The sequence below is a fragment of the Pezoporus flaviventris genome, unplaced genomic scaffold (genome assembly GCF_033815535.1).
Source record: "Pezoporus flaviventris isolate CSIRO_AGI_PZ_B2104156 unplaced genomic scaffold, CSIRO_AGI_Pfla_v1 ptg000001l, whole genome shotgun sequence".
Lineage (NCBI taxonomy): Eukaryota > Metazoa > Chordata > Aves > Psittaciformes > Psittacidae > Pezoporus > Pezoporus flaviventris.
Genome location: NW_026892549.1, coordinates 36,023,001 through 36,037,136, shown reverse-complemented (window position 1 = coordinate 36,037,136; position 14,136 = coordinate 36,023,001). Strand labels below are relative to the sequence as shown.

The 14,136-nt window shown below is 37.6% G+C and overlaps 2 protein-coding genes across 9 annotated transcripts in view; one reads left to right on the top strand and one right to left on the bottom strand.

Moving 5' to 3' along the window:
- The window catches only part of LOC133265130 (dipeptidyl peptidase 4-like), a 42,657-nt gene extending 35,048 nt beyond the window's left edge, over positions 1 to 7,609 (top strand). The window contains exons 25-28 of the mRNA XM_061445789.1: positions 4,922 to 4,994; positions 5,245 to 5,318; positions 6,151 to 7,076; positions 7,114 to 7,609. Of these exons, the coding sequence (XP_061301773.1) occupies positions 4,922 to 4,994; positions 5,245 to 5,318; positions 6,151 to 6,249 (246 nt within the window). The 3' untranslated portion in view covers positions 6,250 to 7,076; positions 7,114 to 7,609. The remainder of the gene's footprint in view (positions 1 to 4,921; positions 4,995 to 5,244; positions 5,319 to 6,150; positions 7,077 to 7,113) is intronic.
- A 701-nt stretch (positions 7,610 to 8,310) lies between these two features.
- SLC4A10 (solute carrier family 4 member 10) overlaps positions 8,311 to 14,136 on the bottom strand; it is a 151,049-nt gene continuing 145,223 nt past the window's right edge. For 5 of the 8 annotated variants that reach the window (XM_061451910.1, XM_061451889.1, XM_061451865.1 and 2 more), the window contains one exon: positions 8,311 to 10,553. In XM_061451910.1, coding sequence (XP_061307894.1) covers positions 10,487 to 10,553 — 67 coding nt within the window. In that variant the 3' untranslated portion in view covers positions 8,311 to 10,486. Of the gene's footprint in view, positions 10,554 to 11,413; positions 11,440 to 14,136 lie in introns of all 8 variants that reach the window. The other 3 variants (XR_009743105.1, XM_061451920.1, XR_009743103.1) reach the window with 2 other exon arrangements.

Below are 14,136 nucleotides of genomic sequence, written 5' to 3'. Positions count from 1 at the left end.
AAACAAGCTGTAAAATCTGTTTTATTTTAATCACCAAGAAACAAATTTGTTTTAAAATTTAATATGCTCGTGGGCAAACTATGCTTTATCTTAAACAACATTTCCACCAAAACAAATGTACTCTGGTTCTTTTTGAAATGCAACTTTTAAAAGATGCGTATGGTGTGAACTTTCTTGTTTTGGGAATCTGTGAGCTTCTTTCAGGGAAAGCAAAATCTCCTAAAGACTAGGGAAATTTGACAGGTAGGCAAGACTGTACTGCAATCATAGCAAGCGAATTGCAGACCAAGTTGGAGGTGGAATTTTAGCCCCATCTCTATGAACACAGGGTTTTCAAGGTTTGGTCTAATGTTTGATCAGAAGTGAAAGAATTTCCAGGTCTTCTAATGGTTGAACAATACCTGTGGATCGTTTGTCCTTGCTATGACATGATGAATTGTTTGACTTACTGTTCCTTGTGCCAGCTCTTGTTGTTGTATCAGGGGTTTTCTGAAGTAGATGAGTAATAGCCGGGCATAGGGCAGGGCAGCCCAAGCTTTCTGTAAGGTTTTGTTAAATTTCAGGTCTAGGTGGAAATACAGTGGCTGTTGAAGTGTGATGGATCTGGGGGGTTCTTTGTGCCCTGGTTTTTGGGATGTTTTACAGGGGTGTTCAGCCATGGTGATGCCGGAACCAAAGATGGGTGATGGAGGCAAAGAGGTGAGGCATTCTCAGTGTTTAGGTTGGTAAACAGGCTTAGAAAACAATTTAGCACTTGTGTCTTGATGCTTTGAAGAAGTAATTGTCATGGGAAAGTGGGGGAAAAGAGTGAGGGTTGTTGCATTGATTTAAAAGTATGGTAAAACATACAAATACATACAGATATGGACTGAAACATCTGTTTTGTCATATCGCTACAGCCATCTAGTTTTGTCAGCTGCTATATCAGATACTCCAGTCAAAATTGAGGTCAATACTAGTGACTGCTGGAAGACTTAGAGCTGTGTCCGTCTCTAACCAGCGAGCTACTCGGGCTCACCAGAGACTGACCAGCAGCCCACAGCCACCTGCCTGCCTTTTCCCAAATTTGTTTCTTTAAGGCAGTGGGAACAGTAGGAGGTCTGCGAGGTAGCAATGTAAATAGAAGTTACTGTCGTCGTGCAGAACGAACGTTAACGCTCTGGGTGCACAAAGTCATTCACCAGCTTCACAGCACAGATGGCAACAGAGGACTGTTTAATCCTTTCAAGCCAGGAGTCGGATTTTCTTGGCATAGTATCCATTGCTGGCAATGGCCACGTTGAAACTGCCAGTACCAAAGAGCTAAAGGTTTCAAATGTGTTACTCAGAGGACTAATTGGGAAGAATGGTGGCTGGATGGAGGAGGGGTAATTGCACAGATCAGATTGTCACACTTCACTGCTGCTTCTAGAGATAGGAAAATGCAACCGAAGCCCTCATTAATTGTTAGAAGCCCCAAATAACATACTACTTGGAATTTACTTTTCCATTTGAACCTGGAGGGATGGAGTAGCTCGAGCAGTAAGTTTCTTGCTTTTCATGTAGCATCAGTGGAAGGGCTGTGGGATTCTGTGGATGCTGAGGACCTTACTGCCTTCAGCCCAGCATGTTCCTGGCTTACAGCCCCTTTGTTCAATGTCCCAGTCCCAACAGCCAGCCTCCTGGCCCCCTGTCTCTGATGAGAGCTGTTTTCTGAACTGAATGTTTTTTAGCAAGTAAATGCAAAAACATGTACTGAAAGCTCTCCTAGCTGAAGCTGTTAGAGCCTTTTTGAACTGTTAACTGTACTGTCAGGTTTGTGCACTGCATCAGATATTCTCTGTCCTACTGCACAAGCTCTCTTGAGAAGTGAAAGGTTGCATAAACTCTGTAGGGTGTATGCCCTAACTGAAAAGAAATGAGACTGTCTACAGACCTGCTTAAAGAAGGCGTATGCTGCTAGGTGCCTTCCTAATGCACAGAGTATAATTAATGAGTGAATATTTAGTCTGAAGAAACGAGTTATGGTGAGAGGGGTACACCGTACCTTTGTATTACTGGGACACAGAGCTTCACATTTACTCAAGGAAGAGAATCTGACATGTTAAATGCTCTTTGTCAAGAGACAAGTCTGAGGGATGACTCCCACTCCTTTAAGTTAGCCAATTAGATGTGATTGATTGTGCCTTTTAGGGTAGTTGTGAACTATTAAAAATTAGAGATTTGTGAAAGAAAGGAATAAGCATGGGTGGAGCTCCGAATGGAATTGTGCAGGGATCCTAGGCTGAATGGAGCAGAGGCTGTCTGCCTGGGAGGAAACATCCCTGATGTAAAGACTAAATCATCAGGGCAGAGCTCGGGAGGTCAGATGCAGTAGCCATGTAAAGCATACCAAAGAGACTGTTCAACTTGTGAGAAGATTATTTTGCAGTTCACTCTGAATTTGATATGCTTCTGGCAAGTGTTTGAAACAGTCATAGATTTGGCAATCTTTTTCTAGCAGATTTGAAATGTTCAGTCCTTAAGAACTGCTGCATCATTAGGTTATGCAAAACAGGGTACAATTTTGTAAATATGCCATCTTGTACTGATTTGACATTTGTTCTATTATCTGAGAATATGCTAAAGGGAGAGAGACCTTCAGTTTCAGCCAAACCTTAACTTGTTTGTGGAGTGCTGATAAAATGTTGACTGCTGGGTGATCTTTAGAAGAGGCAGTTACACTCAGCAGGGCCCAATTCTCAGCACTTGTACACATTACCTTTTCAGATCCTTTGTCCCAGCAGTATAATTGTGGATAGGGTAATTTTTTATTTGCTGTCCACTTCAGGTTTGTTTAGCTGATGGAGTTGTTGCTTTGTGCTGTAACTGTGCCTACCTTGAGATTGATCCCAATCTTGCAACCTTTTCTTTTGGCAGTACTCTATCTGTAAAGCATGTTTTATGGGAAGGGACTCTTACTGTTGAATATGGGTACAGCAAGTGAGACATCACTTGTTAAGTGACAAAAAAACTTAGAAGGTATCATCTCCTTTGTGTGTTCCTTCTTTCTGAAGTATTTAGCAAATAAATAGCTTTATTTTGTTTAAGGCTTGGAGAGGAAAAATAACGACATCCTTTCTCAAACTGCTTTTGGAAAGTTGAGTTCGCAGAAGCATAGCTCAAGTCAGGCTCCCACTCACAGAAGGCTGGCTGTCCCTTTAATCAGCACTGATTTGCTGGAAGAAAGCTTGTAAAGGCAACCTATCAAGTTTCCCTCTGCACATGTAGAAAATGATTCACTCAAAGGATACCACTTAGTTTTTCCTGATTTTTTTTGTTTTGTTGTTGGGGTTTTTTGTTTGCTTACTTGCTTGTTTATATCACTGGGCCATTACTTTCTGAGTCATTCTTTTTGTTTGGCTGCTGTACCAATGCTCACTGAATCAAAGGCCTCTCTCCAAATTTTGGCACTCTCATAACTATCTGTTCTTACTCCATGATACCAAGTCATTGCAGTGGATGTCATCCTTCCAGTGTGTGTGGATTACCACCATACATTAGCTGGGATTTCTGGTGCTCTGCAGCCTTTCGCTATTAAAAGAGGGCAATTGCAGTGTTAGGGATTGGAGGGTGCTGTTTTTTCCCCTCTGTATTGAACTTGTTTTTTAAATTTGGTTGAATTAAGGGAAATCAGATCTTTGCAGTGATGAGAGGGTTATGGTAAATCATTCTGCCATTTAATTAATATTCATGCTTGCTTTAAAGATTCATGAGTATACAAGAGACATAAAGAAATTAGAACACTTCTGTGTCTTGGTAATACAATGTTTTGGGGGTACTAAATGAAAATCCATATGCAAGGATACAGCCTTAGTACATGGTGCAGAAGAAATTAAAAAAACTAAACCACAACCAAACCAAAATTATTCTTTTTTTTTTTTCCTAGCCATAGTAGCTTTTAAGGTCTTGTAATACAGAGAAAAGTCCACAGGGATTCAGTTATTTTCATCAGAGAATCCTTATAATGCTGCTAATAGAAAGAAATGTAAATCAGTGTATTTTTGCCCCATTATACTGATTGCCTTGTCAAACCCAAAATACCATCTCTTGTCCCTTGTCGTCTTCCCATTCTCATGGCAGAGCACTATCCCATTCCCTTTCCTTTCCCAAATTAAACATCTTACTTGCAATTCTTACTTTCCTCATTCTTTAGTACCTAGTCACATTATGATCAGGTGGTTATTATGTTTTAGGGAGTATGTTGTTACTGTGTTTTAAGTTTCTTGATTAGTTGCCTTTTTTTTTTTTCATCACCATATTGTCTTTCAGTTCCCAAAATGGAGCTTCACATCTATTTATAGATGTCATCTAGTGTCTCTTCCTTCAGGCATTTCTCTACTGTATTGGGGGAGAGCATTGTTTTAAACTTTGACACCCATTTTTACTTGAGACTGGTGGAATATTAGCTCTGTTGACTTACCTACATGTGAACTAGTGTATGTTTTGGTGGGGAAGATAACACATGTAGGCTCTGCAAGATTTCCTCCTTGCTATCATAGGGTGCACTGTTGCCATGGCAACATTCTTTAACTTGTCTGCAGTCGCACAGGAAACCTATGGCAAGTGGTGTGCTGCAGGCTAACAACATGTTAGCGATGCATTAAATGTGTATCTCACTCGCAAAACTCTTCCCCTCTGGAATTGCCTGTTACTTTGCAGACATAACCCTTGGTAATAATGGCAGATCAGTGCAGAATGGTTTGAGTGCGAGCACAGTGCTGCTGGATATGTGAACATGCTACTTCAGGGTGTGGAGGGGGGAGCAGGGGTGGTTGTTTTTATGTGAAGGACCCCAGACTATGTCAACAGGAATCAAAGTCAGTTGGTAGCAAATCATCTTCTAATAAGTAGCACCTTTTTTCTTCCCCCCTCCTTCCACCCCCCTTTTCTGTAATTTCAGAGTTCAACAGTAATGGCCAGAGCTGAAAAATTCAAGGAAGTTGAATATCTCCTTATTCATGGAACAGCAGATGGTGAGTTGCAGTTAATTAGACATTTTAGTATTACAGACAGGTTCGCAATTCTACTACTGACAAAACAAAACCATGAAGGGGCAAGGCTGTTAAATTTACGTCAATAAAATAATACTGCTTTCTGCAACTGATTTGTGTTTCACTCAGCAGTGCTGGGGAGTTTGCTGTGTTCGTTGCTTTGCTTTTCCCCTAGAGTAATACAGAAGCTATTTTTTGTTTACCTTTTTCTTCTTTCTCTTCCACTTTTCAGATAATGTTCACTTTCAGCAAGCAGCACAGATTTCCAAAGCTCTTGTTGATGCTGAAGTGGATTTTCAGGCAATGGTATGGTTGTTTTGTTTATAATCATAAAAATGGGTTTGTACTATGAGACTAGTAAAAGCTCTCTGTTGTAAGGTTTAAATTAACTGCAGTCTTAAAGTTCACATACTCGTATTTCATTTTCAGTGACTGAAATTTTAACATAACCCATCCATGTATCTTCTGTACAAGACAAAATGTAAAGCAGCAAATTGTATTTGACCCAGCTTACCTAATCTTTCACCTTGTTATTTTTGTGCTCTCAGACAAACAGACAAAACCAATCTTTGCATATACCCGAAGTCCAGTGAATAGTATTTTAGAGATAGATAGCTGAAGTTAAGCCTTCCTTATATCCTAAAGTCCAAGATAATCTGTCCAGGTTATCTTCCTATCCAGAGGTAATGTTTGGTGTTTCTCTGTTGAACTGGTAAGACAAGTAGTTATTTGCCCCTTCTTACGCTGTACATGAAAACTCACAGACTAAGCTGCAAGCTCTTCCTTTCCTCCCTTCTCCCAGCTCATGGGGAGCAGTGCTGAAAACTATGAAATACAGAAGGAAGTGCACCAGTGCGTGGTTGTCATTCAGACAAATACACGGGCCTTACAGGCTCAAGAGATGAGGTGCTGTTCTAAACTGTAGAGCTGCATCTACCCTCCCTTTGGACAAGCCACATATTCATTTCGTACTTTTAGTACGACTAGATGGGGCATCCCACACGCAAAGCGGGGATTGAAGTATCATGCCTCCATGCTGGGCTAATTTTAAAGGGCTGCACATGTTTTTATGTCTCTCTATCTTGTTTGATTTAGATGTAGCTAGAACTAACATTCTCTGTATTTTTCTTTCCCGCAGTGGTACACCGACAAAGACCATGCCATCAGTGGTCAAGCACATAAGCATATTTATACCCACATGAGCCACTTCATAAAGCAGTGTTTCTCACTGCCCTAGCACCAGCAAGTGATGGTACTTCCCTAGAATACTCTCTAGTTAATGTACACTGAGCCAGTATGAATTGAGATAAGGATCAGCTCTTGGGATACCTGTGTACACAACAAAATCCTAATCTTTATAATGATTGATTGCTTTTGTCACGCAGCTACTGCATTTTTATCCATTATGTTTAATTAGGTCTTGTCACCAGAACGCAGGTATGTTGCAGACTTCTGGAAAGCACAGTACTTGCTTGAATCAGTACCTTCTGCTATTTCAGCATAAAACAGAAACAGTCCAGTTTCTATAGTAGGGTAATGAATAATGAAAATGTCACAGAGGAATCAACATGGAGATCAGTTGAAGAACAAATATAATAATGTTTCCCACAAAAAATAAAATTAACCCTGTCATCATTTCTGTGAAAGTACTGATAAAATTTTAACCAGATTTTGCAGAAATTACCTAATGTTTGATCAATTATTATTTTGGAAGTAGTACCAGGAATACTGCAATGTTAATATGCATTCGTATGTTAATATTCTCTATGCAGAATGAAACACTTAGCAGAAAAATACTGACTTGCTTACTGCAGTTCCTTAAGTAAATAATCTCATGTACAATTGTAGAAGCCTTGCAAGGAAGGCATGTAAGCAGCCTTCACCAAAGTTTTTGAATGATACCTGTTCAAACCAGTGGCACTGGATTTCTTTGTTTCCTATCATAGTACTGTGAGTTTTGCTTACTTTATAGTCAGAAAGGCTGCTACTGTGGAAATCTGCCCTGGTAAACTCTTATCTGGGAACTCTAGGACCCCACCATTGTTTCTCTATGGGAGAAAATCGGTTGGTTGGTTGGTTGGTTTGTGGGGTTTTTTTCAAGTTTCCCATTTACTGATGAAAGGATACATTCCTTGCACTCAAAACATAAAACATTACAATGAAAAGTAGCATTCAAGCAAAGGCTGGACTTTCATGTAACTAACTCTCATGTGAACATGCTGCTTAGCAAACTTTCTTTTCTTTGTAGCCTGCCAGTAACCATCTGCTTTATCTTTAGCATTCCAGGTAGACTTCTTCAGCTGATGATTAGTTTTCTTAATTTCATATAGAAAAGATACAACCCACATGTACTACAAACTGTGCTGCTTTTAAATAAAAAAAGATACTAAGTTATGAATAGGCGGTGTAGTCTGTATCATTGAAAATGCTGCTCAAGAAATGAACTCTTAGAATTTAAAAAAAAAATCACTGTTAATTTTGAGAGAATAACAGTGAAACTTCTGCTTTTGTTTAATAGTATCATGTAATGGAGGGTGACATGATTATCTGACATTAAACTTCTTGTTATTAGATGCCAGCATGCAGTCAGGTATGTATTGTGGGTTACTGGGGACACTAGGTTTGGATGTAAAAGTACACGGATAAATGTAAATGCACACAGATAAAGCACAAGGGAGGTGGGGAAGAACATCAAGACAAGTTCATGCAGCTTGTCCTTAAATGAGAAAAAAGAAGGGGTTCATAAACAAACCAAAACCTCCTTGACTCACAAAATAAAGAAGTTTGGGCTCACACTACTAGTCATTCTAATGCAGACTGGCATCACTGTTAAAGCAAGCTCTAGAGGTAGGATGAAGGCTGTCAGTTGTCTCCAAGAGGTTATAACAACCTCATCTCTGATTCTTTTAACTGAAGGGAAAGAAACATAGATCAGTTTGAAGATAGATCACAGCAATGCAGACAGGCTATAAAAAAGATGATCATTATGAACTTCTGGATCACTTGCGAAGCAAGGGGCAATAGTGTCATATAGACCAAAAATAGTATTTCTGTAATCCGACAACTACATTAACTAGGCTCTCGTACTTAAAGAACTACATGTGTTCCCTTACTGTAACCTCTATCAACTACGCACAGCAAGCCACCACTGTTGGCTTGTTTCATGTTTCAGTGACATTTCACTGAGCAGAACTGCACTCTACAGTGAAGCATATTCAAGTGTCAGGTAGACATTTAAAATACTGTACCATATTACATAGGTTTTCTGAGGTTTGCAGTGTGAAAATAAAATTGAAAATTAGTTAGGATAAATATTTATTTTCACATAACATGTCTTGTGAAAAACACAACAGTCTATTCACATGTACACATAAACTTCTGTAATAAATTACATCCAAGAAATTGAGTAATTTTGACCAGGAATATTAAATTAGAAGTAAATATAGCACTACATTTGCTTTATATTGTGTGTGATTTCAGAACGTTAAGATTAACATTGGAATAGCATTTAAATTCACACAAGAACAGAGTGCTTTAAAATAAAACCACTCTGAAATACTGAACAGAAATACAGAATGCCATTGAATATACTGATTTCTTAATATTCTAAGAGTTGGTCAAGTGAAACTAATACATTTTGATTGTATATGTTATCTGTAACAAAGTCAGCAACATATTAAAACACCACCAGGCTGCTCTCGGGACAAACCAGTATTGAACTTCTATACTAATCTTAAAACAATTGGAATCTTACAGTTTATCAAGTACACAAAACAAAGCATTTTAGCTTAATGCATCAGCTTTTTTTTTTTCCTAAATTTACAAACATTGAGTTAAATGTAAATCCTTGTGTCCATTATATTTTTTTTCCTCCATAAAAATGGCTTTAATGGGCTTTGATAATGCAAAGTCAAATTCAAAACAGCAACCCTATTAGTTTGCAGCAAAATGCAGTTATCATTTATGGCTACAGTAGTAAAACATCACACACTCTCGCACACACAGAAACATTAAAAGGAATAATTAAAATGTGATGCATCTGAAATGTTGTTTGCATGAAATCTGTGGAAAGATTATCATATTTTAGAAAGCTGGGGAATGCTAGATTCCTGTAGATGAATTATTACAAAGATTACAAGACTAATTCGTATTGGTAGGATTCAAGGTAATAGCATAATAACGAGAGTTATCTTTCATTTAGTAATTTAAAAACTTACCTTAAAAAAATTTAAAAATCAGTGAATTCCAAATTACTCAACAAAACTGTTTCTCCACATCTCTATGAATTCAATACCTAATCTCACAGTCCTTGTTTTACACAAAAGAATGGCATGAAGGATCAGGCAGTAACAAAATCCATTATGAAAAACATCTTTGCAATAATTTTAAAGCCACATTTTACTTTGTAAAGTTGTTTTTATCTTTTAATCAATGTACTTGATGGAATAGTGAAGAACTGTAACAAAATCAACATCAGCATATTAAGTATTATACACTTAATCTCTGAAATTAAGAGGTTTACAGTTGTTGGTAGAGAGGCCAATATAAATATGCCCTTTATGTGGCTGTATTTTAGGCAATGAAGAAGAAAAACATTGGGCAGGTGATATAACTGCATGTGGGATATAGCTTGTATCTACAAATTTTTCTTTATTATAAAATAATAGATTGATTATTGACATAATTTAGTTGTTTGGCCAACCACAGCAACAGTCATACAATACAAGATAAGATACTGTAATCACAGATTGAATATTAAGAAATACCGTACCCATGTTTCACACATCAAAGGATGTGGTGGAGTTTTTCAACTAAGGTAAGGGAATGTTCTAGTACATATTTTTAAATATATATGACTATGTTCCATCTACATACAAATTTGAATATTAAATACACTGTATTAAATCAAGGAAAATTTCACAAATACAGAATCTAACCCTGCAATCCTCATCGCAAGAGTAATCCATGACTTCAGAAGGACAGCTTGAGGAGGAAAGGATTATCCTTGTTAGTTTGTTCACAGGGTCAGATCAGCTGTTACTTTAAAAACTTCTTTAATGTTTGCTGTCAGTTTGGCTTTCCTGAAATCATTTACGTGAGTTAGGTGGTTTTTAATCTTGAATAAAGATTAGTAAGTATTCTCACACAGAAAAAAGTAGTAAAATACAGTACAAACCTATTACCACTAAAGTTGAATTTGAAAGAAAAATTTGCTTATTAGATTTATGGTACAAACACTGATAAATGGCCAGTATCAGCAAAGAACATAAAGACTTTTTGCACTGGCTACTGCAGACATTTACACAGATACTAGATGATACAGACATGTAGACAAGGTGAAATGAAACAAATATTGCACTACATTACCTGTGCTAGTCTGAGATGAAAGACAAAAGTTACACGGTAAATCATATATATTTAGTGGTTGTGGCACTCCTTTCATTCATTTGTAAAAAAATTAGTTGAAGAACAAGTCATAGACAAGTCTCCCGGTCAACACCTTTCCCTGAGTCAGCTTTCTTCTCTTTTCTGATTTCAGCACTAGGAAAAGAAGGGGGAAAAAAAGAGTTACAGTAGCACTACTGTGTATATTAATGATGTACCTGAAAACCAACACTGCACTGATACTTTAATTTTTCTTTCATGCTGCACAGCACAAACTGGGAAGCAAGTGAAAGTTTGTGCCGAATGGTGCAGAAGACATCAGCCAGCATTTTAGTGATGAGATAGAGAACTTAAGATGTACAAACAGACGTCAGCCAGCATGCAAGCAAAGGCAGACACTTTCTTCTTTTTCTTTTTTTTTTTTGGCAAATACAACTGTTAATTGATTAGATGATGGCAGTGGTACAGTTCTCAGACAATACTGGCATTCTCTTAAATGGCACAAACAAGAGGTCACAAGTACTTCTTGTCTTTAAAATGTATTCTGTTGCTCAATGTAAATTTAGAAGGAATGTCTCTGAACTATAGCGGTGCAAGCCAATTTTCAGCTGTAGTATTTGGCAGGAAAAAGCACGGGGGCTGGGGAGTGACAATATTCCCCATTTTGACCCGTAAAGCCTGAAAGATCTATCAGAAGCCATATCAATAAGAACTCTGAAGCAGAGTTCAGATTTGGATTCAGCTTCCTTCCAGTTATGACACTGTTGATTTGCCTAGAGAAAGCAATATATGTGCAAAGCAGATGATTTTTTTTTTTTTGGTGAAGAGTGTCCTAATTTAAAACAGCATAAATAAATAAAAAATCACGTTCTCGCAATGAGTTCAGTCACACTAGGAAAATGCAAAGAGGCTTCCATGACATGGGCACATCAAGCCTTTAACAAAAGAGTGGCAGGGTATCTAAAAAAAAATAAAGATGGTTCTGAGAACAAACCTGTATCAAGCACATAACCTACCAGGTTTCATGGGAATAATTCCTTAACTAGAATGAATGAGAAATAGGCTGTTACACAAGGTTTAAAAAAAGCAAGATCAATTCTCAAATTCTTAAGGTGATTCATGCACAATTTTACAATCATCTGACATTTTTCTTCACATAAAAATTGCTTTAAGGATACAATTCAGTTCAGCCAAAGCTTACTTCTATGCCTGTGGCAGCTTCCAGAGGTGTTAATGGAAATAGCTAAAGAATACCAACTTCTGCCACTTCAACTGCCAAATCTATCACCTTCTGTAGAACAGTGATAGAATTGGGTATGTTACACTTTCTGCACACAAAGGGTATGCAAACAAATTCCTGGGGGGTGAATTTAAAGTGCAGCAGTACAGCAGGCTGAGAGTTACCTGTGCTTAGTAAAAGCAAACGGTGAAGATGCGTTGTTGCCTTACAGTCTTAAAATATTCCCATGATTTAGGGGCCTCCATGATACCAAGAAAGTCTTCCATCTATTTAGGAAGAGTCACATCCCTGAGCATCACCTGCAGATGTGGGCTTCAGTGTCATGAGAAATTGGAAACTAAGAAAGGACAGGTCCAATATTTTACCAGTAAAACAGATTACTGCTGGATCTGTAAGAGACTTGGCACTCTACTCCTCCCTACTGAGGGAGTAGTCTATCAAGCCTGAGATGGAAGGTTTGGGAAGAGGGATTTGCATCCTGCATCTTTTGTATCATCTCTATCTTCAGGTAGGGAAGGGGACTCACACAGTCTACAAAGTGATAGATTTCTCCAGTACCCTTCCTTCTATACATGGTCAAATCTTCTGCATGTATTTTGACACTGCTGTCTGAAGGGCTTAATATTATAAGCAAAGACAGAGGAATAGTTAATTGTATGTACCAAAGAGGGCTATGTTTCAGATAGGTGCCTAGGTGTTCAGTTTTACCAAGACATGCTCAAAAGGAGAGACCTGTAGGGCCCTAGGAGTTATAACAGTGAAAAATTAAGTTTGGAAAATTGTAAACTATGGTTAAACAACAGCTGATTAAAATTGACAAATGCTGCTGTGAGTCTGGGATGTAACTGTCACACAACTGTACTGCTACACAGATGGTATGATAGGTATTATCCATGCATCAGGCTGAGAAGTCATCTGTGTAGACCCTTCGTGCTTGAAATCTCTTTGAAGATGATCTTAGTTTATTATTGGCCAGTCTTTCATTAGCTTTGTCAACTGAATATTTAATTAGTACCAAGAATTTCCAGATTTTACAAATTCCAGAAATCACCCTATGTTGTTAACTGATCAGTGCCTTACATAAAAGCATAGTACAGAATCATAATTTAATTGTCCCCATTTAGTAGTATGTTGGGATATTAGTATAAGAAAGCAGACCTGACAAGAGGAAAAAGAGTATTAAACAGTGCTGTAGCTGAACTTCAAAAGGCATCAGCAAAATTAGTCAGAAAACAACACAATTTTTTTGCACCTATGGTAAGATACCCTTTCACTGAAGGGAATTGTGTAATGTAATATTGGTCAGTTTGATCATTTGCAAAAATTATCCTTACAACTGCCACCATTCCAAGCTTTCTTTTTCTCAGTACTTAACCTAGGATTGAAATATATCTTCATGTAGTGATACATTCATTTAGGAATATAATGTTTCTTTAGCTCTGTCTCTAGTAAGATTTAAGATTAATGTGTTACGGTTTTGCCTATCAGAGGTTTAAAGTTCTTTGAATCTACTTTTGTCTGGGAATCTGAGACAAGCTAGAGCACGTGAAAAAGCAGGTTTCAGATTCTTTAAGAGGTTGTTCCTTTACAACAGGACACTCATACCTAAAATCATCAAACTGTTCCTTTCCACCTGAGTCTTTGTTTTCACAACCAAAGATAAAAGATTGAAAATGAGCTCATTAGAAAATTAGTTACTATTTTACTGCAGTGGAGAGGCCAAATTTTTTTTGCCAATACTGTCTCAGCCACAGTCTTAGGTAGATGCTCTTTGCTCAAAGGATCTTTGAAAATTTCAGCTAAAACCAGTACATGTTTACGTAATCTATTACACCATCAAAGAAAGCAATATGCACTAGAGAAAAACAGAACTGCTGCATACCCAGTGGCTGCGAATATACCACATCAGTTTCTTCTCTTTCTCCAGGCTTTCACAGCCTGGACAGAGAGGCATATAATGTAAGAAGACCCTACTGTACATTCTTCTCCCATGCACCACATGGATTTCACTGTGACATGGTCTTTTCAGCTGAGAGTGGAAAGCAAATCAGAACTACAGTGCTATTTTGGCTGTCAGTGAAACAGCATTAAAATGATCACATTAATCAGCTGCTCCATGGGTGTCTGAAATGATTTATCTGGTCATCAGCTGATCATTTTGTTTATGCTATTTACGGGTAGGAACAACACTGAAAGGCAGCATGCCATTTTGGGTTAATAACATTTTAAACAATTTATTTTCCTACAGGATTTTTTCTCTTACTGCATGTTTTCACCACAGATCAGTGAGAAGCTGTTTCAAACATGGTGCTTGTTTTGAAAACTAGATATAGAAACGGGCAGAATATAACTTTATATTTTGAAATATTTGATTAAGAGTTCTAAGAATAAATTCCATTTAATATTTAAATATACTACATCTACAGCTTCTATTTTTAATACAAAATAAATTTTAAATTGTAATATTAAGGACTTTAATGAGTATATTTTACATTCCTA